This window comes from Drosophila erecta, unplaced genomic scaffold (genome assembly GCF_003286155.1).
Source record: "Drosophila erecta strain 14021-0224.00,06,07 unplaced genomic scaffold, DereRS2 tig00000021-arrow-pilon, whole genome shotgun sequence".
NCBI lineage: Eukaryota > Metazoa > Arthropoda > Insecta > Diptera > Drosophilidae > Drosophila > Drosophila erecta.
The window spans coordinates 9,465,650-9,493,591 of NW_020825198.1; the positions used below are offsets into that span (position 1 = coordinate 9,465,650).

Consider the following 27,942-nt stretch of genomic DNA (forward strand, 5'->3'; position numbering starts at 1 on the left):
GGCGCAATTCTCTAAAAAGTTGCATTCAAATATAGAAATTTATTTTTTTTTAATTTTTTTGTAAATTTTATGATGTATAATGTTGTCAAATTCAAATAAATCAAAAAATGTCCCAAGGCTGAACTTCTAAGCTCCATAACTCAACTTATTTTAATCGGATTTTGAAATGGCATACCTCTAAATGTTTCTGGCGCAATTCTCTAAAAAGTTGCATTCAAATTTAGAAATTTATTTTTTTTTAATTTTTTTGTAAATTTTATGATGTATAATGAGTACAATTTCAAAAAAATCAAAAAATGTCCCAAGGCTGAACTTCTAAGCTCCATAACTCAACTGATTTTAATCGGATTTTGAAGTGGCATACCTCTTAATGTTTCTGGCGCAATTCTCTAGACGGGTATTTGATAGTCGGGGAACTCGACAATAGCATTTTATCTTGTTTTAGTAATGAAATAGTGCGGGAGGGGAAACCCGGCTTCTGAAAATTAAATGCATAATAAATAGGTAGTCGACAGCTGACACAAATCGATAAATAAATTGCATATTTATTTAAGCATAAGCTTACAATGTACAGCTGGACAAAAGTTTGTTTTGCAAATTAAGATTAAATATACGTATATATATATATCATACTTTGGATATTTTATGGTATAATCTTTTGGCTTTACCTGTAAAGCTAAATTAGGCTACCAATATGGTTAACTACGAGAAGTTTTTAGAATTAAGCTTTAACCCGAAACCCCAAGAAGTCGTCGTTGCCATTTGTGTCTTCATTGAGCATTAGTTTGCCGATTACATTTTGTCGTCCAGGCTGTCGTAGAGCTCTGCATCTGTGGGTACTTTTTCGGGGGCTTCCTCCACTTGTGGTGGTGGCTCCTTGCTGGGATCGTAGACCTCGAACTCCTCGAACTCAATCTCATCGTACTTGCGCCGCTCATAGATGCTCCTATCATTGGCCACATAGTGCCGAACCACGGACTTGTCCACCACAGAGTTACTGCTGCTGGCACTGCTCAATCGACGCTCCGGAATTGGAGCAGTGTGTGTTACTATCGAGGCCTGACTGTGAATATCCACGGGCACAATGATTTGCGATGGTGCGGCCTTCGTCAGCTTGATGGCGGCCTTTGTCACGGCTGCTTTTTCCGCATTTTCCTCAACTTCGCGCAGCTGTTTTCCAATTTTCTGGCGCGGAGCTTCGATGGGCTTGCCCTTGGGAGGATTTGTCGTTGTCTTCACCAGCGTGTAGGCCAAGTCAACGTTTTTATTGCGGCAAACTTTGTTGGCAACAGCAGTCGCAGCGGCAGTTTGCAGGATATTCTTATTCTCACTGGAGTCGAGGCGTATGTTCATGGCTTGACTTTCGTATGTGGGCACAGTCTCCACAACGCCATAACCATTCTCCTCCGGCCGGCCATTAAAGTTTTCAGGCCACTCCTGGGGATCCTGGGGCTCTTGCGACTCCTGCGGCATCGTGTCCCCAAGCACATTGATGTGATTATTTACTGTCACTTGGCGGCGCAGCACATCCTCCTCCGGCTCCTTTTTCGCCGACGTTATCTGACTCTGACTGTTGATGGTCACTTGGACATCATTGCTTGCCGTCGTCCGATTCGCCTCGAAGTGATGTACCATCTTTCGAACTACCTCGCTGTCGGCGGTGACCTCATCCTCTCCAGTTCCGGCCAACTCCAGCCGACTGCTGCAGCTGTTCGACTTCACCAGCTTAAATTTGATGCCTGCACAGTGGAAGAAGAGCAATAGTCATTTATGTTTGATGCTGTCATTGTCAGGGTGTTCGATAGCATATGTTCTGGGATGAAGTTATAAAAATATTTACGCTGTGCATACAAGCTGTCTGTCACGGTTTTGTGATAAAACGTATTGCTTACTACTAGTAACTTGTATAAAAGTAACTTGTAAAAGTATGAGATACGTTTGCTAGATAAGTTAGCTTTTAAACGAGAACAAATCTTAATAAGCAAATTAACAAAAAACATCTTTACAAAAAAGTTTAAAATTTTACGAGCCGGGTGTGCACCGTGTGCAATCCTATTATGAGTATGAACCTGGCCAGCATGATTCTCATTACCTTGATAGGAGTCCTGCTGCTGTTCAGCTGCCGCTTGTTTGGTTTGCAGTCGATGTTCGCATCTCTCGCTCGGGAGGCACACATTGCAGGCCTCGATTTGACGGATTCGGGAGCGGGTGGCACTCCCCGTCATCGGCTGAGTGGTTTTTGTGGACGGAACTGTGCTGCTGGTTGCGGTCTTCTCCAGCACCCTTCCTCCGTAGTAGGTGACAGTTGAGCCGCACTCCCTTATCTTGGCCAGCACGTCCTGAAGGCAAAAGGAAAAGATTAGATGACTGGCTGCCATCAAAGGCTAATGGTCCATAAAGCCACACGCAAAATGACCGCACCCCAATAGGCTACACAAATATAAAAATCTAGGCTTACGCAACCAGTAGCTCGAGCTGAACACGAAATTTCTCCATTTAACTCGAATTAGTTAAGTTCGTAACTTGCAAGGAACTTTAAACTTGACAGTATATTAATGATAAATTGTAAGATATTAAATAAGTAAAATGAAACTCCAAAGGAATTACCTTGATAAATGATTTAACTTAATTGCCGTGTTAGACTAATTAAAAACATCTTGTAATCATTTAAGTGCTGCGATTATCATGAATATAATGGGCATATCTCAAGTATGTCTTGATAAGATTAAATTTACAAGTGGTCAATCATTTGGAAAGCTAACTCGATTCTTTCTGTGTACTCACATTGCTGACGTAATAGTTCTCGCACATGTCCTGCTCTACATCGTCCTCGTACTGGTCATCCTGTTCGTCGTCCTCTTCCTCCAGATGTTCCTCATTTTCCTGCTGCTCAGAGTTTTCCAAATTATTTTCATAAATCTGCCGATAAAGGGATTCATTTGCTCCTGGTCCTCCAGCACCCATGCACCAGGTGCGTCGGCTGGCGAATTTAGCTCGAGCTTTGGCATTGGCAGCATTGCTATTGTGCCTCCGAACAACGTCCTGAACATGAACATCCTTGCAAGCCATAACTGGAGATTCCTGATGATGATACTCCCCGCAGGGGGAACTTAAATCACCACTGGAAATTCCACTTGATAGGCTGGCATTGTCCCAGTGCTTCGCCTTGTGCTCCTCCAGCATCTCCATGCCTTTGGGTTGTTCTTCTGCTCCTCCATAACTCGTATCGATTGTCAGGTATCGGTAACCCCTAGCTCTCCTAGACTTGGGACTCAATTGGCAGGCTGAGCCCCCAAACTTTTGCTGGGATTGCACCAATAATCCCTGACCAGGAGTTGGCAGAACATTCTGCTCGAAAAAGCGACGAACATTGCGAACTGTATCGGGATCTGGTAGCTCATCCTCGTAGAGCTCTCTATTCACCCGTACGGGTTGGTAGAAGAAATGTCGTTTGGCAGCAGCTCCTCCCATTTGTCTTTGTCGCGTTTTTCGTGGCTGCGAAGCTGAGGCATTTACAACCCGAGGAGGTTTCGGAGGTGGAACAGACGTAGGCGTAGTCGTAGAACCACTGGTAATCCCAACCTGCAAAGGTCGTTCTATCTTGGTCCTGACAGGCTCAACTATCACCACATTATTGTTGCTCAGCAGCTCCTGGAAGCTGTATTCCTGCAGGTACTGAATGAGACCATCAAACTGGGCCTCCTTTTTATTTCTGCTGGAGAGGAAATTGTTGCGTATCAGTTGCTGTGACTTCAGTACCTTATACCTTATGTGGTCGAACTGATCCTGATCCTCATCGGGATCGTCCTCCTGTTCCGGAGCAGCCTTTACAATGGTGGCCTTCTGGGCACCCTCGCCTAGTTCTACAATTTCAATAGAGGGATGCGGCATCATGCTGCAGAAATCATTGCCAACTGGGGATTTATCCGTGCCTTGTGTTGTGGTCTCTCCACCCAACTGGAAGTGAATGCCTGGCTGGGTTTCCTTTGCCGGCTGCTCTGTTTTTAGTGTTTCCGGTTCATTGCCCGCCAGTTTGTTCCAATAGCATCGGACTGCATCCACTTTTTGCAGATATTCATTAGCCACCTCGCCACCCGGCGAGCTAATTGTGCTGGCTATGCTCCTGCCACTGCTCCTCCTTCGCAGGGTGCCACCTGCTCCTCCGCCCGCTACTCCTCCACGTCCATCCACCACATGCAGTATTTGGGGTCGTGACATTTTGCCCCTGGAAAAGCTCGAATCGCTGCTGGAGGCGGGCAAAACCCTGACAGGTCGGGCCTTGTAAATCGGAGCACCAGTGCTGAGGATGCGGTGTTCCAGCGGTTTGCCGCTCGAGGAGCTCACAGAGCGGCGCAGAGGGCGCTGAATGAGATTACACGTTGGGTTTGAGTTTGAGTTTGAATTTGTTTTCGTGCTGGGTTTGGGTTTAATCCTTTGGCTGGTTTCCTTGTTCTCCTGAATTGCCTCCTTCTGGATGATATTGTTTTGAGCGTCGGTGACGATTATTTGAAAGGAGGGCTTTATTTGCTCCTGTCGCTCGCGGATTTCCTGAGCACGACGCTCGATTAGTCTGCTGAAATTGGCCACCTCAATGACGGGCGCCTCCTTGGGTTGTTCCGGTTGTGAAATGGACACAGACAGATTGTCCTCCTCTTCTACATCCGCCGCAGAATGCTCTAGATGAGATTCCTCGGTCAAAGGTGGCGGCGGTGGTGGCAGTGGTTCCTCTTCCTCGTCGTCCTCAGCCTCGTCCTTTCTAGAAATTCGCTCTATTTCCTTGATTATAGCTTGAGACTTTGTCGTACCTTTCGCTTCAATTTGCCGCTCCTGTGCGGAAAATTCCTTGTTTATCTTTGGCTTTTCTTTTTCCCTTTCCTTATCCTTTTCCTGAAGAACCGCTGACGCCTCTTTTTCACGTTCTCTCTCCCTCTCCTGGTATTCCCTTTGCCTGGCTTTCTGATGGGCGCGTCCAAAACGTCTAATGGAATCGTACGTTTCTGCCCTGGTCACCTGCTGCTCCTTTTTGGCCTCCTTGCGCTGCTGCTGCCTTTGCTGGTTGTAGGATGATCTGAGCTCCTTGTCGATGTTCTCGCAGACCTTCAGACTCACTCCTATATTAACATCCGGCAGGCTGTGATACTGATTCTCCGCGAGGTTGGACTTGTTGGCAGTGACCACGAAGGAGTCGGTTGCCTGGCGTTTCAGTTCCGGCGGTTGCTGCTTGACTTCCTCCTGCTTGAGCTTACGTTTTTCCACTACTGCCAGGATCTTGGGTTTCGGAGTGTGTTCTACTTTCAAAACCTGCGTAAAGATCTGTGCCTCAACTTTGGCTGTGGTGGCTAGCAGAGGAGCAGGTTGATCTTCTTGATTTGTGGCCTTTTTGTGCTGCTTCGCTTGTGGTTCGTAAACCGTGTCCTCAATCGAAATGTGCAGTAGGCTGCGGGTTTCCAACTCACCACTTTCGCCACAACTAGTGAAAGTTCTCTGCTCAAAGGACTCGCAACATTCGCCAACTAAAGTACAATCTGAACTATCTTCTGAGGAGAGGTAAACGGAATCATAGGCGATGAGTTTGTCCAACTGTTCGTTGTGATTTTGCCTTAAGGTGCTCTCACTGTCGCTGGTCTGTGGTTCCGTGGGCGTGGTCAGACTGTCCACAACCTCCTCTCCAGCTTGCTCCTCCTCGCCCTCCTCACTGCTCTCGAAACGTGTCCTTGTAGTGGTCGTAAGACTTATAATCTCGTAGCACTCCTCTCCGTTGTTACCCTGCTGGTAGATCTCCTCGATGTGGGTTAGGTCGTATTCCTGTTCCGAGAGCGATGGACTATCCGTCTGATCATCTGAATTACTGGTTGTAGTCTCTGGGAAAACACTACTCTGGCTGTGTTCTGGACAAGATTCTCCCCCAGTGTCCAGGTGTCGTTGCAGGCAGTTGGAGTGATGGTTATTCCTGCTCTGCTGCTGCCGCCTAGACTGATAAATCCTGGGTCTTTCCTTGAGCAAACTGGCTGCCACTTGCTCAAGGGCTTCGAATTCCAGGGAAGATGGTTGCTGTTGATCCAGATGGTTCTGATGCAATGAATTTTTGAAGTAATCCGAGTTCAAGCTCTCCAAGTCGCTCTTGTCGTTGTGCCAAGGATGCAATTGCTCACTAAGATTCAAAGCCAAGGCGTCCAAGCGTTTCAAATTATCGTAGTAGACATCAAAGTCACGCGATTCTCTGCTAAGCCGCCTGTGCTGCTGCTGCTGATGTTGTTGCGGCTGATGTTGCTGCTGCTGGTGCTGCTGCTGCTGCTGTTGCTGTTGCTGCTGATGCGAATCGCAAGTGCCCGAGTTGCTTCTCTGGCTTTGAGTGTCATCCGCCGTAGGCTGATCCACTGGCTGCTCACCCAACAAGGTCGTCTGATGCGGTTTGCCGTTCAATCTGCGGGTGGGAGAATCGAAACGGGAGGATGAGCTCGTTAATGATGCCATTGTTTTGCATGCTGGCCTATCAAAAGTAAATTACATCTAATGGATGATGAATGCTCCCTGCACTTCTCACACCAAACTGCTTTGGCCTCGTTCAAAGACCCTCAATGGCAACTAGTATCAGACATGTGATGTCTAAATCAATCAATCCGCACAAATCGGATAAATCAACAGAAGCCTAACTGAGAATGTCAGGCAGTCAAAAGTGGGTTCTTGTTTGTCATTCAAATGGGCACCCAACTGCAGCAGAAAAAGCGAACTGCGGCAGGTGATTGATAGAATTGTACAGGCAAACATGAAATTAAATGTGTCAAATCGGTGACGAAGGTATGTGGCCAATTTTAAAGTGAGTAGCGCTTAAATGGGTTGTCAAGTTGGTTTTCTTTTTAATAGTTACAGCAGAATAAAAATTGGTCGCGTATAAAAATAAAATTCAATAACAGGTCAACAATTGCTGACTTTATTGATTTTAATTATTTTCATGACTGAATTGCAATTTTATTTTTATGTATGGCTCCTAATGGCCGTGGTCTTAACCACACCAATAACGCTTCAATTTCATCATAAATTACCGAACCTGCAATAATTATATTTATTGCTTTCAAACGAGCTCACTTGCCAGACTCTGGGTATAAAGACCACTCAATAGAGATCTCTGAGCTAAAGCCTCCATTATCCCACATCAAGAATGAGCCGTCACTTTGGACCGGATCCGTTTCAGCTGCACATTGCTCCAGGGCGGCTTTTGTTGCTGATTTACCACCCAGCCACTTGACGTGACGATTTGCGGCAAATTAAATAAAAAAAAGGAAAGACAGAGTGCGACAGAGCGGGAAGGATGCGATTCCGAGAGGCGTGGCAGCTCGACGACTGCAGATGCCATTGTCAGGATGCGCAGGATAACGTGTGTGTTAATGGCAGGACGAACGAGTGGCGCGCAGCTAAAAGCTTTTCCAATTCACTGTCACATTGCCGCTGACTCATACGACTCATACATGCGACTCAAACAATTGAGAAACAACAAACTTGCCATTTTAATTAAACAACGAGTGGATAACTACCAAATCTGAAATGGAAAAACACAACTTCGCACTAAACTTTTACCGCTCATAAAACTGAAATGTTCTTATGTAACGTGCTTAACCGTTCGATAGTTTGCACTTTGCAGTTGTCACCAGTCGGGCTTAGGCTAAATCGGCAGCCGCAGGTCATGTGCCGCAACACTGACCTCGGTATAATGACCCTGGCCGGCAGGCAATTGAGGTTCAAAATAAAGAGGTGCACACAAACCGCAGAAACCAGCACCAGCCAAACGCAAAATTAAACAGCGACAACAAACTGACCGCAACAATTTGGCCGGCGGCTTTTGTTGAATTGTTTAAACTGAAACTTATGCCGAGACCTGTTGCGTTTGCGGCAAACGTCGCTCCACGACTGACGACTGGCACGGCCAAAGTCAGCTGAAAACGCGCCGTGCCTACGCGGCGTATGCGTGATGGCCGGGCCTTAACCACTTGAGAGCAAGACAAAGCTTAGCTTAGTTGTGCCACTTCTGCTTATAATATAATATATCCGATCTCATGGAAAGCTAGAAGCTTACGATAAGTGCAAGTAATATTTACGATAAAAACTTGTCAGCAAAATATCTAGGCAAAATATAATCGATCTGTCTGACATGGAGTTTTCTTTTTAGTGCAGTGCTTATGAGTCACTTACCGGGGCGATTCACGGAAAAATCCGCGATTGACGAGCCGGGCACGCGGTATTAGCTGCGATCGGCGACGACTGCTGTTGGCCGATCCAATTTGCAGATCGCTAAATGTCTCCTCACGTATTACGGCCAAGCTGCGCGATCTCCTCAAGCTGCACGATTCGCTGCCCAAAATGTCCAGCAGGGCGTTGGCAGCGACACTGGTTGCGGTGGTGGTGGTGGTGGTGGTGGTGGTGGTGTTGGTGGCACCACCATTTGCCTTGGTGGCTACTGTGGTGGTGCAGGTTGTGGCTGCCTCCTTTGCTCCTACTGCCGTTGGTGTTGCAGCCGAGGGCTCGAAGTTGTCGTCAATTGGTAGAACTGCGGAGGATTTTGAACATTTACATTTCACTTCACGTTCACTATGACGCGTTCTCAAACTGAACAACTAATGAATGACGAAAATCAAAACATTTACTGAAATGTAGGTCAACATGGCATTTGTCAGATTTAGTTGATAGTTTAACAAATTGTATGCTAGCACGAATGCCAATAGCACTTAATTGTATGCAAACCAAAGTATTAATAATGGTATTTTTCAATAAATTATACGATTGTAGTAAGTCCTCAAAGATCAAAATCTAGACGATTTTATAATGTGACATTTACGTGGTAATTAGCAAGACAACTGAGATCTTTAAACGGATATCTTATTTATTCCCCATAAACGACGTGGCCGAGTGGATCCAATCCACCCGAAGGCCGCCACTCACCCGCATAGCTATCGACTTGGTCGAGCGGAGCTTCCGCATCGAATCGCCAATAGAACTCGGCGATGTCCAAGGCGTTCTCCTCCCGCTCGAGTTGCGTGTAGTCCAGCGATCGGGCGTTCCTCAGCTGCCCGTTTCCGCTTCCGGCCCCGCCCACCCGGCACTGCGTCCAGTGGGGCTGGGCGTGTTGATGGTGGGAGTTCGAGTTCGAGCTCGAGTGCTGCAAATGGTGGTGGCTCTGCTGCTGGTGGTGCGGATTCACCTGGTTGGCGTGGTGGTGGTGCAGCTGCTGCGAGTGGCGACCTAAGCCAGTTCCAGCTGCGTCATGGCAGCTGGTGGCCAAGTCGAGATGGGAAACGGATTTGTGTGTGTGCCTCCAGCCAGCGGCTCTCAACTGCGGACACCTCGGATCATGGGTGGTCTGCTGGTGCTGGCTGCTGTGGTAATGTCCACCAGTGGTGTCCTCTAAGCGCACCCGATCCACGTAATTGTGCTGGTAGCTATAGCTGTCCTTGCCACTGAAAGGGTTAAATATGTGGAATTATTAATAGCCAGGGTCAAAAGTTCCTAAATCATATATGGTTTTGCAAAACGGCATTTATCATTTTTATTGCGCGTAGGAACCATAATTTTTGTAATATTTTAATATTCACTTTATTTAGCCAAGCTTTGTCGTCATTCCTAGGACATAAATTACAATGGTATTAGTTCCCAAACTATTAACATGATTTTACGCAATGATAAAAGCAATCCATTTCAGCCGTATTTGCATAGCTTAAATAAATATACGGTTTATTAACTATATAGGTTTATGTAAACTGCTTTAGGAAGCAGATACTTGTAAAGTTGGAGAGTTTGATCCAGTTAGCTTTATCGCTAGCTTGTTTTTCTCTGTTTTGGACTAGATGATGCATTTGAAATACACTGCCACATGACACATGAGCCACCTGTCCGCCAGTTAAATTAAGCGCCAAAGGTGATTCTGCAGACGTTAACACTAGTTTTCTTTTCGACTGGCATAGCAATCAGTCAGTCGAGCGAAATGCGAACGCAGACGCTCCACAAACTCCACTATAAAAGTCAAACAGTTTTCCGAGGCAGCGAGAACAGAAAAGTTAGTTCCTCGAAGCGTTTAGGCCAAAGGACTATTTGCTTACCGCCTTTCGCCACCACCAGTGCAATTGATGTGTGCCTGTTGGATGGTGGATATGAGGTGGGTGGTTGGGGTCTGCACCCTTGACTGATTGGGGGAAAATTGCTTAGCCAGCAGCTTTTTTACCTGAGCTGCCAAATGAAGCGTGAGAACCGCGCCATCAGTGACTTTGCTGTTGCGCCGTTGTGAAATGCCGGAAAAGTCTGAAAAGCTCTTTGGCATTTGTAAAATGGAAAGCGTCTGCCACGGATTGGTAGATTGATTGCGGAAAAGCTGCATTAGTTTGGTCTGTACTGGGAATTCTACGTAGTACTTTTCAGTTATTGCTACAGCATCGCATAGATACTTTTCTGGGCATGGTTTGGAAGCATTTAAATGTTTGTTATGGGTGGTTATATTACTCAGGAGTTGGACGTCTATAGAAAAGAACATGGAATGTTTTTTAAGAATACATATTAGCTGATATTTGGGTTTTTAAAACATCATCATCATCAAAACATCACAACTCCGCTCTCAAATTTAATTTTGTAGTTGCATAGCAACTTAAATGCTAGTTCTTTTCAGTATAAAAAAAATCCAGTAAATAGTATAATGAAATTTGATTTGCAACAAAAACTTTTTACCACTCTAGAATTTAATAATCATTTCGAAGTTTTAAAATAGCAAAAGTATATTAATTATAAGGAAAGTTTGTGCAAGCGCGCGAGCACTTAAAACCAATCTGGATATTTCATAAAGTTATAAGCCGAAATAAAAATGTTATGGTATGCCACCATAAAATTACTAGCTCTGCCAACCCTTTCGGTGGCCTAGCCTTGGCTAACTTTCAGACTAATCTCCGCCTAATTTGCATCCCACAAAATGCTTTCCAATGGCAAAAGTTCAGAGGTGACAGGAGGCATTTTCCATTTACCCGCTGCAATAGTTTCCGTGTTAATTGCAGCTGTCTCAACATCCATTGCTCCTGCGTCCTGAGTCCTTTGGAAAGGTGCATGTGGATGTGTAGGAGCAGGACGAACTGGCTGGCGTACATTTTACCGAATGGTTGCATTTTAGATGCGAGTCATTACAATTGCAAATGCTGCCAACTAATGTTTAACTGTGTGCGGATTCAGGATTCAGGCCGCGCCATCCTGGCGGCTCTCCTGCCGTTGCCGTTGTCCTTGTTCTTGTTCCTTGTAGCGGCGCCCGGGTTTATGGACCGAGCAGCTGACATAAAAATAAAAATAAAGAGCCAGAAAGTGCTGAGCACTCGCACCCTACTGCCAACTGCTTAGCATTGGCCTGGCCTCATTTGTCCTGCTCCATTGCCAGTGCCATTACGTTTCTGGCCAACCTACGTTTAGGTTGCCAGGATTGCTAAGGTTAAACTTGGGTGCTTTTTCACTCGTTCACCATGGTTTTCAGCCATTTTGTAGCAAATTTGTTAGTATTTCACTTAAAAGTTAATTAGGCGAGTGTCAACACTGTGTGGAATGCGTGAAAATTGTTTTGTTGCGTGTTCCCTAGCAATATGGCTTCACGATAATATCTCACTTCTTTTACTTTCATTTTGGAGGCGCCGAGTTGTTTTTCCGCTTTCGCTTCCTTCCAAATGTTTTGCCTCAAAATCCTAAGATTTTAATTACCTCAGGCAATATGTTCGCTCGACGCTGAATATAAAGCAACTTGCTAATTGCTTTTAATGCCATTTTATGACTGACAGTGGGGCTTATAAACATTCTCTGTTTCTCTGTTTTCGCACAAATAAAAATAACAAATTGAGTTTGGTTTTCCAGTCACGTGTGCGCTTTTTGTTTCGCTTTAAACTTGATCTTTATTGCGACACGCGCCGAATTAAATTTCTCACTTTTCTGCAACATCTGCCCAAGGGCAATAACAACAAAAAAAAAAAAAAAAAAAAACGCATCAGAAAAAAGTCAATGCGATTTGCGTGCGATTAGTGAGCGATTTTCAAATTTCGCCATTGGCCAAACAAACAAACAGCCACTAACGGTTTTAAATAAATAATGAGAAAAAGCTAATTAAAACTTAACAAATTATTTAGCACAGCTGAAAAAAATAAACAGCACTATTGTTGCTGGCAGCAACGAAACAAAGAAGCTGAGGCCTTTAAATATATTTAAGAGCAGCTAATTAAATTATGCCGCAACAAAAAATAAAAATGCAGTGAAATAAACACGTTCGTGCCAAAATGGAAATGGCAAAATCGCGCATGACAGCGCCAAATTAATTAACACAGATATCTATTGGCTGAAAAACAAGCAAACCAGCAAACCGCCGAATACCGATTTACATGAAAAGCATCCCAACAAAAAAAAACAGCCACCGAAGCATAAACTCGCTTAAAATAAATGCATAAAATCATTCTCACACGGCCACACAATAGGTTTCCAATTGTGCAAAATAGAATTAATATAAAATAAAAGAACTGGAATAATCAGAGCGTATTGTTCAAGAGACCCCCGATCTGAATCATCTCTCATCCATTGCGATTGTACCGAAAATGAAAAATCCAACAGCAAAACCCGTCGAAAATGTTGCAAGAAGATGGGGCCTGCCTCCAGCGACATTTCGAATGACATTTTCCGAAAAATACGGCACTTTTCGCTTGTCTGCCGCAACATCGTTGCTAAAATCGCTGTAGGTCAGGAGAGCTGGAAATAAATGCTAAATCAATTTTCTGCTGCTGTAACTGCGGTTGCCGCAAATTGCATTTCAGCCAACTCCTCTTTCAACGCGGCCCAGGCTCATAAATTAGGCGAAAACTTGGCTGCCGGCTCTGTCAATGAGTGGACAAATAAGTTTTCCATTTGTCGCAGGACACTCAATCATCTAAAGTGGAAACTGCTTACGTACGGCCTCAATACTACCGGAATTAATGGATTCCAAACAACTTAATACGTGCGGAATTTGGGTACCTTGCAGTTTATTTACTCCACTGATGTTCAATACCTTGGGAAATGGGAAATTTAGTCCGCAGAATGATGTCACAATTTACTCAAATTAATTTGAATGGTATACAAAATAGTTTAATATTATTTTAAGGGAGCTTTATGACGTTTTATCAATCAGTTGTCTGCAGTATATCTAAATAAATGTAGTCGTTTTAAGTCAAATAAGTGAGAATAATCCAGTTAAGTGACAAATGGCCGCACATTGTACATTTCAGTTCCAGTTTATCTCTAGCCTTACTACAATTAATGGTTAATTTTCCCAACGCCAAATGAAGAGCATCTTACCCAGATGGCAAATAAATTCCTTAAATCATTAATGCTTTTAGATTAATGGTCGCATGCATTGATTCCTGGAGGCTTTGTGCACATGCTAATGTCGGGGTTTTCTTCCATTTATCACAAATATTGTCTCACACACAAAACAGTGTTGATGTTAGTTTGGGGTTTTGTGGGTCACATCTTGACTCCGCAGTGCAAATAAACATTCATCTTGTTCGCTTTTTGCCACATCCCATTTTGGCCCAGTTGAATGCTTTCTATTGATGGCGCCCGCCTTTGCACAGTTTGTTGGTTTTTGTGGTTAATGCAAAATTGAGTTTATTGTCCATGAAATGGGCAAAAAGCAATAAATACCGAGAAAGAGAAAAACGCGCGCGGTTTTTTTTTTTCGATTTGCTGGTGGCTGCTTTCCACCGGTTTTCTCGCTTGTTGCCGCTTTTACGTCTCTCGATCGACTGAATGGGTGAAAAATGTTGAGCGCATGCGCGGCTGCTTTTCGTGGCAAGTGGCGACTGCGCAGCCACTGCTCTGTCGACTTCTAAAATAACACTGTTCATTTGTTTGTTATTATTTTGTTAACCTTTTTCAGTGGCACCTACCGCCTCTCTTTCATTGTTATTGCTTGCCTGCAGCAACAATGGAGCAATTTCGAGTCTCGAGTTTCAAACTTTTAGCCACTTGCGTTGGTTTTTATTACCATCGGAGGGGGTAGCCTCGTACTGTTAATGAAATTTTCCAGCCTAATCGCAATGGCAAAGTGAAAAGTAATTTGGCGCCCAATTAAACCGAAAACCAGTAGCAAAACTCTGCTCTCATTATCGAGTCGAGATGTTGGCCCGTAAAACTGCAATTGCCGCACCATCAAATACAAATTATAGTCCGCACGAGGGAGCTGCGGCATGAGGCGTATGGGGCATGTGGCATGGGGCCTTTCTTTCTGGAACCCTTTCTCCAGCCCCCACTGGAGATGGTGCCTTTTGAATGACAAATGAGCTGGGTCTGCTTCTGTTGTGTTGTTTAACTCGCTGGGATAAGCTGCAAGGTTCGTGGGTACAGTGGGTGAAATTGGAGGAAGTCGAAGAGTTCAACGAATTAGTACAAAAATCGGTAGAAGAATAAATGCTTTTGCCATAATTTTAATATATGAAATGCTTTTATCAACGGTTTCTGTATTAAAATGTATTAAATTACGCCCCTTGCGTTATACTCCATATATTATGCACTCAAAATTATTCGGAGAGAGAGATAGTTTTCCTAGATTTGCGGAAAGTTTTCCGCCACCCAGCTGGCACCAATTCGACCCACTGTGTGTGGCACCATGTGGCAATGCTCGTGAATAATGCAAAACAAAAAGTTCCCAATGGCAAGGGGTCGGCAGATGGGCTTTGGGCCTGGATCTCTGGCTTTTGAGCCCCAGCAATGAACTCAAGTGAACTGTGGAGCCACATGTACCGAACCCCCAGCCAGCCAACTCACTTGCTGCTGAACTCTTGACGCCGGCAGGTATTCGTGTTTCGTCATCGGGGAGAGCGGCGTCACCTAGTCAAAACTCGGAATTCGGGCCTTCAATCTGCGTACCGCTCCCCGCACAACAACAAAGCCGCCGGAAATGCGTTGCTCACTTAACCCGATCAAGTAACTCGAGCGGATGGCAGCGAGTTGCTCATAATAAGCGGCAAAAGCGAAATATTGCACCACCTCGTGCACTGCGATAAACTTAATTGTCTTCAATTTCAATTGTTGAAATGCGAGGTGCTATTTGCTCTATATATTCATAGCATTTCGGAATTTCTTATATGCATATGTTCAAAGGTAAACACAACCGAACTTCAAGGTGTCTGAAAGTATGCAAAGGAAATCTGGCCATATATTATTTTCCCTGATTAACGCGAGTCTTTAAGGCATTTAATGGGATGAAATTAAAGTTGTGCATATACTTGAAAGTGAATATATGATTTATTCTCAGTGGGTTGGCTGTCGCTCTTGGCCATTGAGGCAATGAAAGAGTGAGGAAGTGAGGAAGTGAGGCACTGAGGCAGTGAAGCGCAGAGCAGCCGTCAAATTGATGCAAATGCCGCGGACGAGGGGCAAAAGAAACTGCTCCCAAATGAGCCGAATCGCTCTCCCACACTTGCCCTCTCTTTCTCTGGTTTTGGCCAGCTCAAAATGGGATTTTAATGTTGTGACATGTGGCCGCGATGAACGCATATGTCGCGAACAGAGTTTTCCCTCTTTCATTTCCCTCTTTGATTTTCCAACGTGGTCACGTTGGCTGCCACGCACGCATGGCTCGGGCTTTTGATTGGGGTTTCTGACGGGAACGGGCTTCCTGTTTTGTCGCCTTTTGTTTTGACTGCCCCAATCTTTCTGCTTATGTACGTACTATATACATATATACATAGCCAGCTTTCTGCTCAGCCAGCGTGACCAATGAAATAATTTTGGCTCTTTTGGAGCCCTTTCATTGCAGCAGCGCTCACAAAAGAACTTTTATTTATAAATATATACGATTTTTATTTCGCGGCAAGTGAGTGGCTTTTTGGCGTGTGTGTAATGAAATAAGTCAAGTGTGACTGGAGATGGTTTTTGGGAAATAGTTTTAGTGGCCTTTGAGCGGAACTGGTAAATAAAAGTTCTAAAAGTTGAACGGCATGGAGTAATAGGAGCTTTAATTGGCACTTTGTGATGTAATATAGTATTAGGGTTTCTTGCGAAGTCTTCAGTATATTACTGCATACTAATCAAAAATATAGGAGCTGATAATGCGCCTTGATTAAATGTAAACAACAAATAACTTAATAACTGCAGAAGAATTCCTTTAAAAATTAATAGTTTAGTTTATTTCTCTTTTAAGAAGTTTGGAATCAGACATTTGGGCTTGATTTCGTTACAGTTCTCGAATTCTAATGGAATTAGTTTGAGTAACAATAAATTACACCCAAGGATTCCTTCCAACCACCACTGGTTGCTATCCCTACTCTATAGTGTTTGGCTCTTGCTCTTCCCAAAATGGAACGTTCATGCCAATTTATCCAACATCAGAGGCAGCATCACGTCCTGCATAAATTGATACGAATTACACTTGCGCACCCCAGATGATCCTTGGAACTAGAAAGCTTCTGCCCTCTGGCACTATCAAATTAAATCCTCCAGCGAAATTTTTTATATGAATACGTGTTTCAAGATGTCTTTCGTGTCTGGCTGGCAAAAAAGCAGCAATCGCAACAATGCATTTGGGCCAATTTGCAGTTGCCAAAGTATCGTTATGCACTTCCTATGTTATAGACTGATCCCCACTCACTTGCTTCCTACTACATAATATATTAAATGGAAACCCTGATTTGTATGCACGGTGTATATAATACTTCTTCCGCTAGTAAATATTCAAGTATAAACATTACTAAGCACAAAGAGTTCTACAAAAAATTCTCTACTAATTAGTTTCATTCAAATTCAAACTTTGATTGCTCCATCTGTTCATTGCAGTATGCAACTCTTTTAGCAAAGTGCAGCTGGAAAATGCAACTAAATGGAAATGAGAACTTTAAAATTAGGACAAATGCTGCATATCTTCTTTTGCTGAAATCTTAAATGTTTAGCGACTCGTGGACGCTTCTCACAAGTAGCCAGGATCTCTTGAATTGCCAAGGCCCATCTCTTCTGTCCCCCCGAAATAATTTCTCCCTGTCTACTTGCTTTTTCCACACCAGAGCTTTCACTCAAAATAAACGTTCTGCTGGATTTTGCAACTTGTGTATTTTTCTTCGCCTTTAAAGTTGGCAAAGCTGCGCAAAAATGCAATAAAGCGTCCAAAGCAAATGTTGAAAAGAGCTGGGGAAAGTGCAGCCAAACAATAAATAAAACATATGCCGTCCGCCTCTATTTTTCTCCTTTACATTCTACTTATACAGCCTCGCAGTGCATAAAAGCCAACTTAGTACCCTGTTTTTGTTTGGTTTCGCTTTTTCATCCTTCTTTTCAGAAAATTGCAAACTTGTTTACGGTGTTTTGACACATAAACAAGCATGCATACATTCATGCGATTCAGGGCGGCTGGAAAAGTTCCTTTATTCCGAATTATTCCCGCACTGCTTATGGAAACACTATGACATCTTGTTAGGCCATTCCGAGCACCAGATGGCTTCCAAAGTCAAGGCAAATATTGGTCGACAAGTGTATCCAGTGCACTTGTTTCTCTGGCAAAGATTAAGGGGTTAAGCATTCAGTTTTACAACTATATTTTGTGAACAAAAAACATAAGAATATATTTCTCAAAATTCTTGTTTTATTTTAAATGAATTTATGATTTTTTTTTTTGCTGTGCCGCATTATGCAAATGCAGGGAAACTTTTGTAATATGGTAAATATTTATTTCCAGTCAGGGAAATGCAAACACTGAAGCAAATAGAAAGCAGAGTGTCCATATAGTCAGATATGCAAATGCAGGAGCTGCACATGTGCTTACTGATTCGAAAGCCAGTGAGGCGATGGATACACGATGTATCCACGGATGGATAAGTGAAATGCACTCAGGAGCGGATTCTCGAAAATAAAAATCACGGTTTCATGTCAACTAACTTAGGCAAAAAGTTAAGGGAACTACTTTAAAACACCTTTAAAATTAGTAACTGAAGGGAATAGTAATCATAGTTTGCAGGCTTCTAGTGTGGAAATCCAACTAGGAAAATACCTCGTAATACCTCGTAGGGGTGGCCCTGGCATTGCTCCAAGGTCCTCGTGCACTCCATTAAATTACATTAGCTTGGGTCTGGAGTGTAGCAGGTTCTGTTCTGTCAATTTGTGCATGGCACTAATCAATTGCATGTGCCAGGCGAAATCTGGGCGAGATAATCGGACAGATGATGGAGGCTGGATGCAGAATTTATCAGATTGCAGACACGAGACTGAGAAAATGTTTTACGCTCCGCCAGACATTGACAATCTCAATGTCTGTGGAGCTGCAACGGGCGGTGGAGAGAGAGGCAAAATAGCTGGGCGGGGAAAGCGATATTCGCTTGTTACGCCTTTTGCACACATACAAAAACACATACACATGCACATGCAAGTGGGCTGCAATTTGTATAGCCTACTTCCAGGCGTTTCGCTTTTCCTGCTTTTCTTGTCCTGGCTCGTTTGCGGAAATTGTCTCAACTCTTGCTTTCCAGCGCTTTTCTGCTGCCATTTGCACACAGTCGGCGGCAATTTGTGGGCTCTCCGTCATTCTTTCTATAGGCCCATTTCGCTTCATTTAGCCGCCTTTGGCTCGTTGCTCCTTTTCCGCTTTTAATTCTCAATGTGCAATTTAGTGTGAGATATTTATTATACAGTCAGACAGGCGACGTCATAAACCGCAGGCCTTCTGGGCGGATATAAAAAATGCAATTATTTCGTACTTTGCATAGACGGCAGCCGTACAAACTTTTTTCACATTCTAATTGCTAAATTGTTGGAGGCTAAACTGGCTATCCTTCGTCTGTCTCACTCTCGCAACGGACAGTTTTCCTTCCCTCCATCCAATTACTATTTTGGTTGCCGTCAAATTAAATTTAGTGAAAGTTTAGCTACCAATAAGCCACTTGTTTTTTCGTTGCTGTTGTTCTATATTCTGGATCGGCTTTTGCATGCCAAAATGTGCTTGAAACTTTTTTAATGAACATCGAACGTTCATAAAAAAGTTTATGTCCTTGCAGAAGTATGCAATGGAATTTCCCACACTGAAACTCAATTTGTCCATCTAAGTTTGGAAATTTATTGAGCCTTTACAACATCTCTAACCACCTTTCCTCCGCTTTTACTCTTGTATTTACAGGTGAGTTGACAGCGTTAAATAAGACATGGAAGGGCCAAGTGAGAAAAGTACAGAGAAGTATGCCTAACACGTAATGCTGACACCAACACACTCACACATACTACAAGCCCATCTGCACACCGTACCTATACGAATCCGTCACCCATATACACAGCAAGAAAAAAGCGTAGTATGCAAAAGGAAACTTGAACAATTTCAGAGTTTGTAGTTTTAGTTCACAGAAAAAGGTAAACATAGGAAGATTCAGGATAACACTGAAAACTGTAGGATGTTGAGAAACTAAAACACCTCGTTGTTACCCTTTTCATGATCCATTCTGAAGTTGTTTAAAAGATTTTCGTGTATATGTAGGCTTTTTCTCAGTGTCCAAACACAAAGACATTCTTTTACATAGCAGTTACCATAAAAATGTACAGCTCCATTGATACGTGACTAAATGTTTAAGGCTGCCAAAGGTTAATCTTAACCCAAGCCCCATTGACACATCCATCCGTGCCCGTCTGTCCTTTATGCATAAATCGATTGGTGTTTACTGGCCCAGTGGCCAAAAAAAATTGTCATCGAATCGCTGTTGTATCTTTAACATCTTCATGTAGACACTTCCGCCCACATGCCCTCCATTCATCTTCCGTTTCCGAAAGCCCCAGTTGCCAAAAGCCCGTCGATACATTACCGCCCCTCGGAACACGCATTCTATATGCAAATGAAGCGAATGCCTGTCGGCTTTTCAGAAACTCCCTCTGCGTTCAGCAGCTCAGCAGTTCAGGAGGCAAAACAACGCCGGGGAAATAATGGCGCAAAATTTGGGAGAACAAAACAAGATTTTCAGTTGCGAACGGGATCAATTCAATTTTGGCCAAGCCAAGGGGGGCTATATCGAAAAGTGGGAAAATGTTTTCCGGTAGTTGCTGGCTGCAAAGCACAAAAAAAAAAAAAAAATGTTGTGGTTTAATACAGCAGGGAGTTTAAATTGGGGCTTGCAGTTTTTCAAGAGGTTGAAAATGCACCATGCAATCTCCAGTGACTTCTAAAATACTATTCATGCATATTTCGGTAGGAACTTATTTTTATTGTTTAGATTCATAGAATTCTTTGGCAGTTTTAATTCAAATTTTACTCAATTAGTACGTTTCTGAATTGGGGTTGAATAGAAATTTAAGACAATCCAAATTATATAGTGCTTCTTGAACAGAAAGCTTGAAGTTCCTGTGAGATTTTTGTTAGACAGCCACAATAGAAATTCCAGCTGAGAATGCTTATCATTCTAAACTGAAACACAATATAGCCAACCACACATCGATCGAGAAGTATAGAAAGCCGTTTTAATTGCTTTTGGGCAACCCTCGTCAGGTTTTGGAGCTTATGCCCTTCGCCGCTTCGATGGCGGCAGATTGGAATTTGAGCAGCGCCAACAGCTGTTGGCAGGGAGCAGCTGCCACGCCCACGGCCCAATCCCGCCCCCAAAAGGACTCTCGCTGAATGAGTGCATACTGGACGCCACGCCCCGTCCATCTATTCGAGTATCCTTCCCATGTAGGCGCCGCTGGCCATTTTAATTGCCGCTCTGCTGAATTTCGTCCTCACTTTGGCTTTTCTGCCATTTAATTAATTGGTAAAGTGTTCCATTTGTGGCGGACATCCAAAGCTATTTGTTTTTTCCGCACCGTCAATTAAATTCGCAAATAAAATCGATTTAAAAGTCATCGCCAACGAGAAGCTGACTAATTATGAATGGGAAAATCATCACAAATTAATTTTTCATTTCCACCTTTTTCTCAGCCACAAAATCTCCTCATTATTATTTTTTTGTTGACCTTTTTGCGTTATGCTTACCCTCGCAAAAGTTTTGATAAATCTCTGTTTTCCGCAACTTTAGCAAAAACACCTTCAAAATTATATGACTTACTTGTTCTCATGTCTAAAAACATTTATTATTTACAATTCTTCTTGTTTTTCCAACGCTTTGCCTTATCGCTGGAAGATTTAACAACTTTGTGTTGAATTAAGTGAACCCTTTTAATGTGACATTTGCTGCTCAAAATTTATATGTGCACTTTGTGGCTTTCCTAGAGCTTTTCCAAGCAAATCCCTACTTCATTAAACACTAAAATTGCCCAGTCAGGCCAAGCTTAACTGGCCGACTTTTAAACCCTTCTGTCTAAGGCGACCATTTGTCACATCCACAAAATGTGTTTCCCCCCAGCCACAGGACATAAATATCGATGTCCAGTTGAGGCTGATTAGAGAAGGGAACTGGGTCGGCGGTTACTCACACGCCGGCAACTTTTATGGCTTACCAGGAAACCCTTCCCGGCACATACGTCTGCAAGGATATTTTATTGGCTCCCCTCCTCCGGAGCACTTGACCCGGAACAGGGATGCTGCTACACTCGGCAAACTAATGTGAGAAGTGAGAAATGTCACAATTTACACGACCTCTTTATTGAATTCGATGTCGTCACTGGCATTAACCTACAAGTTAGCCATAAAACCAATAATCTGGTCATACATCAAGGCTTGAAAGTCTTTGGAGGGTTTTAAATCACATAGATGGAGATTTATGTCATTTTTTCAATCAATGTTATTTCTCTGAGTGCAGTTATGGCGTAGCTGGGTGTCACTTACCGCTTTTCCCGCTGGCGCGACGACGACGACGTTTGTGACGTTCGAAAGTATCCGTTGCCCATCGTGCCGCCATAGCAGAGGCTGTGACTCTGTCCGGAGCCTATTTTGACGTGCAAAATGTGCCGGACTCGAAGGTGGACCTTCCACGGAGTGCTCAATTAGTTAATAGTTTCGGGCGGGAGCAGTCGGCCGGCCTGCAAGTGAAAGATAATAAGACTGCTGCTTGACATTTACTTTGCGTAAAGTTTGTGCAATTAATCAACTAGCTGGAGGCGGCTAAATAAACACTGCCCCACAAAACAGGAACAACATATGGCGGAGGCGTTATCTATTTAATAAGCGGCCAAGTGGGCGGCTGAGGAGGAGCATCCTCCGGGCTCCACACGCCACTTGGCTGGCCCACTCAAAATGTTGCCACTCGACGGCCTCAATGTCCTCGTTGTCGCCATGTGAAGAGCTTGAAGAGTTCAACGAAGCGTTCCTGGGGTTCTTGTCTTGTTTTCCCACCGGTCCGGGCATTACATACCGTACATACAGAGGCAATCAGTGTAGTGGGAAAAACACAATTTCCGCTCTGTGCGTCCACAGTCCAAGGTGATGAACAGAGCGGGCGGGGCATTTGTTCTGGGCAAAGGAGGGCGCCTCGAGGCGGAGACTTCACACAGTACATTGTTTTAAAATTCAGTAAATTATAAAGTGCAGGAAAATCGATTTTGGGCGACGGGCAAAGATCTGCTCGACTTGCATTGACAAAATTTGATGGCGTTGCACAAGATATGCGAAGATAAACGTAGTTCATCATAAAGGATCATCATATAATAAAAGGTTCGAACTGCATTATCAGAAAATTATTGACTAATTAGAATTCGCATACCCTATGCACTTTAAAAGCTACATACTTTTTGTTAGTTACTTAAAATGATTATTTTGATTAAAAAAAAAGATTTCTATTCGTGATAAAGCCAATATATGTACGTTTGTTAAATAAGAAAAGGTACCATATTTTATCCATCATCATAAAATCTAAGCACTACTAAAAACCAAATTATAGCCAAATGCACTCTGCAACCTTGTTTCATAGATAGAATCCTAAAGTTGTAACCTAAACAAGACAAACGCATTAGCCCCAGTGGGAAACATACCATATTCTGTGGCCCTGGTAGGCCCTCCTTGCACTTATAGATCATTTCAATTTTTAATGGAGCCTCTAAAAACGGATTCCCACTGCCGTGGCTATAAGCGGCACAGTGTTCATGGCCATAAATATATCCTATGTGCCATCCACCGATTCTGTCCTTGAGTTCTGCGAGTATGGCTCTCCAAAAAATAAATGGGCAAGGCATTGCCTACTTTTGTGCGCCAGACACTCGGCCAAAAGTTGCATTGAAGTTCCTGCATCCCAGCACTTTGTTACGCGCTGTTTGTCTTGGCCCGCAGTTTGGGATTATTGTGCAAACTCCGCCGTTGCCTTTGGCTTATGGCGTAGAATGGGATCAAGGTGAATAAAATAGGAGCAAATGCAGTGAAATATTAAAAGGCCTAAGCACAATGCAAAAACACAATGCCCGCAAAGCGGTTGCGGTTGCGGTTTTTGTGGTGCCCTCTCGTTCGTTTGTTGTATGCTAACACACACAAAACACCACCCACAGAATCACCCAAGCTTGTTGAGTTTCCCGCAGAACTCTCAGCGCTTTCCGTGGCCTTTTTTCATTAATTAGGCGGTTACCTGGCGGCCCTAAAATCGCATCAAACTTGAAAATATATCTTTACAAACTGTAGTTGTCTTCGAGCTGAGCGGAATATATTAACGTTCGCTGGAAATAAGCACAAATCGAATATCAAGCAAATAATTTAGGTCGGTAAATCTGGGATTTTACGGCTGGCATTGGAAGTAAACAACGAAATTACCACAATAAAGGCTCAAATAAAACAGGATATTTCAAGAGATTTTCTGCTGTCCTGCAATTTCATAAATATTTCATAAGCTTAAAGGCATCGATGGTTTATGGATGCCCGAATGTTGTTGAAATGGGGGTTTTTGTATCAGTTTGCCCTCGGCTTACGCATATTTTCCCACTCTGAAAGTTTTCCCAATTTATTTCATGTTTTGTTTTTCCCTTCTGGATTCGCCCTTGCTTAATTTAAGTAATGTAAATCAGTATGAAGGGCTTTTATCCGCTTAGATGGCGCAGCATTAAGTTCAACTGTGGCCACATATTCGCATATCAGGCCAGAGGAAAACCAGAAGTGGAAGGGAAATGGGATTAGTTGCTAAAAGCAATAAATATTACGCAGAAAATCGATATTAAATAAACATAATGCTGCGTAAAATGAGGTAAGACTGTTGCCTTTTTTACTAAATGGAGTTTTAGCATTTAACCGACTTTGCTGCGACGTTAAAGTAAAATAAATATTTTCTAAAGCATTTATTATTCACAATTCTGCTGCGGTTACTTCCACTGCGAAAAGCATCTTATCTCACTCAGCCTTTTCGAGGCAATCAAACCGAAGCCTCTGCTGCCATTCATTGTGTTAATTTGCAGAGTGACAATGGCATTAAATTTAATGTGCCTGCATTTTTTTTGATGGTCTTCGGTCACGCCTACTGCCACACCCACGCCCATTCTGCCGCCCCCCATTTTTGTGTGTGTGTGTGTGTGTGTCATTTCCGGGTCCGATAAAGAAAATGTTGTGACAAGCCAGAGGGTCCTTTATTTTTTATTTTTCCCAGCGTTTCCCTGAAGCGAATGCCTTGCCTCTCCATCAACATTTTTCGCCATTCACGTCTGTTTTTTCCGCTGTATTTTTTATTTTGTTAAACACATTTTCAACTCGCTTTTTTATGTGCATTCTTGCGGCGTTAACTGCACGTGCCATCATTTTTACTGCGCTTTTTGTGGGCAAGACTCCTTGGGCTATCTTCCTGTGGAGGCGGTGCCTGTCAAATTGGCACCTGACCAAGCCCACTGATGGAAAATTCTGTTTAATTTCTTTTTTCGTATCTCCTTTTTTATTTCATCACCTACTTTTTGCGCCTCTGCCCATGCCTACACATAATCATTACCATCATCCCAGATATCACGCGACTCACGTTGGCCGAGCTGAGGACGCGGCTAAAAGCGCTCGGACTGAGTGCATCGGGCCGAAAACAAGTCCTAGTCGAACGGCTAACAAGATCCAGCACCTGCAGTGCCAAAACGTTGCCAAGAACAACAGGTTCCAATTTGTCGCCGGAGGTGTTCATTGGGGAGCTCGTAAATAATTCCAGCTCGACCTCTGCCCCCAAAAACACTGCTCAACAAAATGGTAGGTAAAACCGGGGCCCGATTCAAATCCCCAAACACTAGTTTACATTCGTTCTGCCAGTAAATTGCCATTAAAACGCTGTAGTTGAAGCATACTCAAATAAAAAAACCTTTTTATTTGATAGCATTGGACCATAAAGTTTAAACTTAGCTGGCTGGAAGTAATCAAAACTCAGATGAAACCTGTTTAAAAATACCAAATTTATTGGGTAAATGTAGAAGACATGCTTGTATTTTATATTCGGAATTATCAACGACAGCTTTTAAAAATGGCATTTTTGAAATTTAAGCTTTGGTAAACTAGTGTAATCAGCAAATAAATGTAAAGGAAAGAGTACAAAATGGAAATGTCGCCTGGAGCACGGAAACCTTGTGGTCTTCACTTTGTCATTGCCATCCAGCTCTAAAACCCTCCCAACTTACCAACTAATCGCTCGATCCTGCGCTTCCCGTGTCCTTTTGGTTTGCCGCGATTTTTTCCCTTTTTTATCGTTTAATTTAAGCGTATGTTTTTGGTATATTTTATGCATGCAGTTATTTAATGTTGACGCCGGTTTGGGGTGCGGCTTTTTTAATTTGATTTAAATGCAGGGGCATACACAAACAGGCAACCTAAGGGGGAAAAACCTGGCACGCGAATCTTGTTGAAAATGTACGACGGAAAAATGAAATCACACAAAATATGCAAACACGAGGCGGCGGTTGCCGGAATTTTTAATAATGCACAAAGGACAATTTTTGCCGGCATTGCGGGGTGTGGGTGTTTGGGAGGCAAAGGACACTGCCATGTAATCATGCAATGCTCATGCACACACACACACACACGCACCAACACTTGGCTCGCAGTTTTCCTCTCACATGTGGAAATCACGGCAGCCTGAAAGTCTGCAACACATTTGTTACAGGACATTCTGCGAGATTGCGTCGTGAACTAGAAAAATATTATTTAAGCTATGATGTGCAGATGGAGTCGCCTTATCGAGAAAACGAAACCTAAGTGCTGTGTTTAATTCTGAAAACGCTACCAATCCACTTTACCACCTTAGCCCCATTCCCTGTGTTTGCTTCCTTTGTTTGCGTTTTGTGGCGCCAGCAAATGAAAACTGGGGTCACGACATTTAAATAATAATTCATTGCAGGCAATGAATTTACACTGGGAAAACATTTACGTCTCGATTCTGTACGTTACTTCACTTTTGCAACAATAAATTTGTGTAACTAATGAGTTATTAATTGAAAAATGTTTCCATGTAAAATGGTTCAACTAATCACAAGCCAGCAAACATAGCCCTAAGAATTCGTTATGGACTTGTTTACTGCTTAGTTTACTGTCCTCGAACAAGGAGTTGATTGATTGATCTTGTTTGTGTCCCTGTGCAATTCCAACACCCTGCCACACAAAAAGGAGGCGACTGTTATAAATTTGCGGGCTGATTGCCGCTTGCATTTCCCGAGGTAAACGGAAGCGGTCGCCTCTGGCCTCATTTGGTTTGCCAGCCACGTGTTTCCACTCATGCACTATACACTGCACACTGTGGCTGGGTTTTTGTGCGAGTTGCCTGACACTTGTTAGCCTTGTTTTGGCAGGGATGCGGAAAGTGGCTATTAAGTTTTGATGAAGCAAAGTTGCGGCCTATCAAAGCGAAGCCGTGGGCGAACATCCGACATGGCATTATCAATGTTAGCACGTTTGCTGTCTGCGGTTGTGGTTCGTGTTTCCTCAGAATTTGTGACCACACTCTATGATATACACATGTGTAGAAGGCAGTTTCATAGTTTGTTCTTTATGTGTTTAGTGTTTGTTGTGGGCCGGCAAAATCTGTGACAGCAGCACAAACTTTATTACATTTTGCTGGCGGCTGTCATAGCGTGCAAATTAAACTTTTTCGGATGCTATATGGCCTCTTCATTTATCACACGAAGAATGTCTCTTTCAACAACTGGTGTCCGCACGATAACAGTCCAATAAATCTATTTTTTACCACCACACTCGATATGTGTTTTCACAGTTTCTCGCTTAATTGAGAGTAATGATATTAAATGGGTTTGCAATGACTGCTGCCACGTACACTCAAATTATACGGCACTCAAACGTCGAGAGTTAGAGACGCACACGTCTGCTAGCGCGAAAATCTGAAAGTTAACTGAAAATTAAAACAAAAATCTGAAACCATCAATAAAAGCCGCAGCAGAAGCCTACGGAGGAGGCGAAGCAGCGGCGAAGAAAAAGAAAACATAAAATGTTTAAAATCCCAAAAAATCAAAGTCCATGAAAATAATCATCATAGAAGCCAGCGAGCAATGAGCGCCAACTTCTTCATCGCCTTCGACGGTTAGCCAAGCTGCAACAGCAACAGTAACAACACTACTCACCTACATTTGGCGCCGACTACAATTGCTCTTGGGTTGAACAGACCCAGCTAACACTCACAATCAAGCCCAGTTGGTGGAGGCGACTTAAACTGATGCACAGGGAGAAATTGTAGCCATAAAAAGGCTAGAAAATATGTTTCACTTCATCATACTTCATACTTTAATATGTAGTGACTCCTACTTTTAAGGTTTTCGTTTCATATCAAGATCAAAGTAATTGCAAGAAAATAATATATATTTTTATCCATACAATTATTTTTATTTATAAACACTTTGTCTTTTAAAAATTGGAAATTCCAAACCATTTTATGCAATCGCTTAACCCACATTGCTAGTAATTTCTCTCCGTGTAAAGTATGAGAAGAAAATCTTCATTAGATGTTGGTGGTGCAGTGTTGGTGGTTGCATTGGCGTGTGGTTGCATCGGTGGCTGCTTGCATGAGTGGCAGCGATACAGATAAATGTACGTTTGTGCCACTTCATGGCTGCATAAATCCCACATGCGACAAA

At 43.2% G+C, this 27,942-nt stretch overlaps 2 protein-coding genes across 11 annotated transcripts in view; one reads left to right on the forward strand and one right to left on the reverse strand.

Moving 5' to 3' along the window:
* Nucleotides 1-27,942, forward strand: part of LOC6545445 (calcium uniporter protein, mitochondrial) — a 44,365-nt gene that overhangs the window by 14,422 nt on the left and 2,001 nt on the right. For 5 of the 8 annotated variants that reach the window (XM_026976396.1, XM_026976397.1, XM_026976398.1 and 2 more), the window contains exon 4: nucleotides 24,830-25,060. The exons of the other annotated variants lie outside the window; for them this stretch is intronic. In XM_026976396.1, the coding sequence (XP_026832197.1) occupies nucleotides 24,830-25,060 (231 nt within the window). The remainder of the gene's footprint in view (nucleotides 1-24,829; nucleotides 25,061-27,942) is intronic. 8 annotated transcript variants of the gene reach the window in all.
* Nucleotides 530-27,200, reverse strand: LOC6545446 (protein javelin). Of its 3 annotated transcripts, none has more exons than XM_026976394.1 (8): nucleotides 27,129-27,200; nucleotides 25,483-25,686; nucleotides 21,755-21,948; nucleotides 8,935-9,449; nucleotides 8,188-8,542; nucleotides 2,785-6,424; nucleotides 2,093-2,339; nucleotides 530-1,739 (listed from the first exon to the last, which is right to left on the reverse strand). In XM_026976394.1, the coding sequence occupies exons 3-8, from the start codon at nucleotides 21,814-21,816 to the stop codon at nucleotides 793-795; spliced, it is 5,766 nt and encodes a 1,921-aa protein (XP_026832195.1). In that variant the 5' UTR covers nucleotides 21,817-21,948; nucleotides 25,483-25,686; nucleotides 27,129-27,200; the 3' UTR covers nucleotides 530-792. The 3 variants fall into 3 exon arrangements, with proteins under 3 accessions (XP_026832195.1, XP_026832196.1, XP_001972129.2); XM_026976395.1 differs by having other exon boundaries at nucleotides 25,483-25,671; nucleotides 27,129-27,190; XM_001972093.3 differs by lacking the exon at nucleotides 27,129-27,200 and having other exon boundaries at nucleotides 25,483-25,710.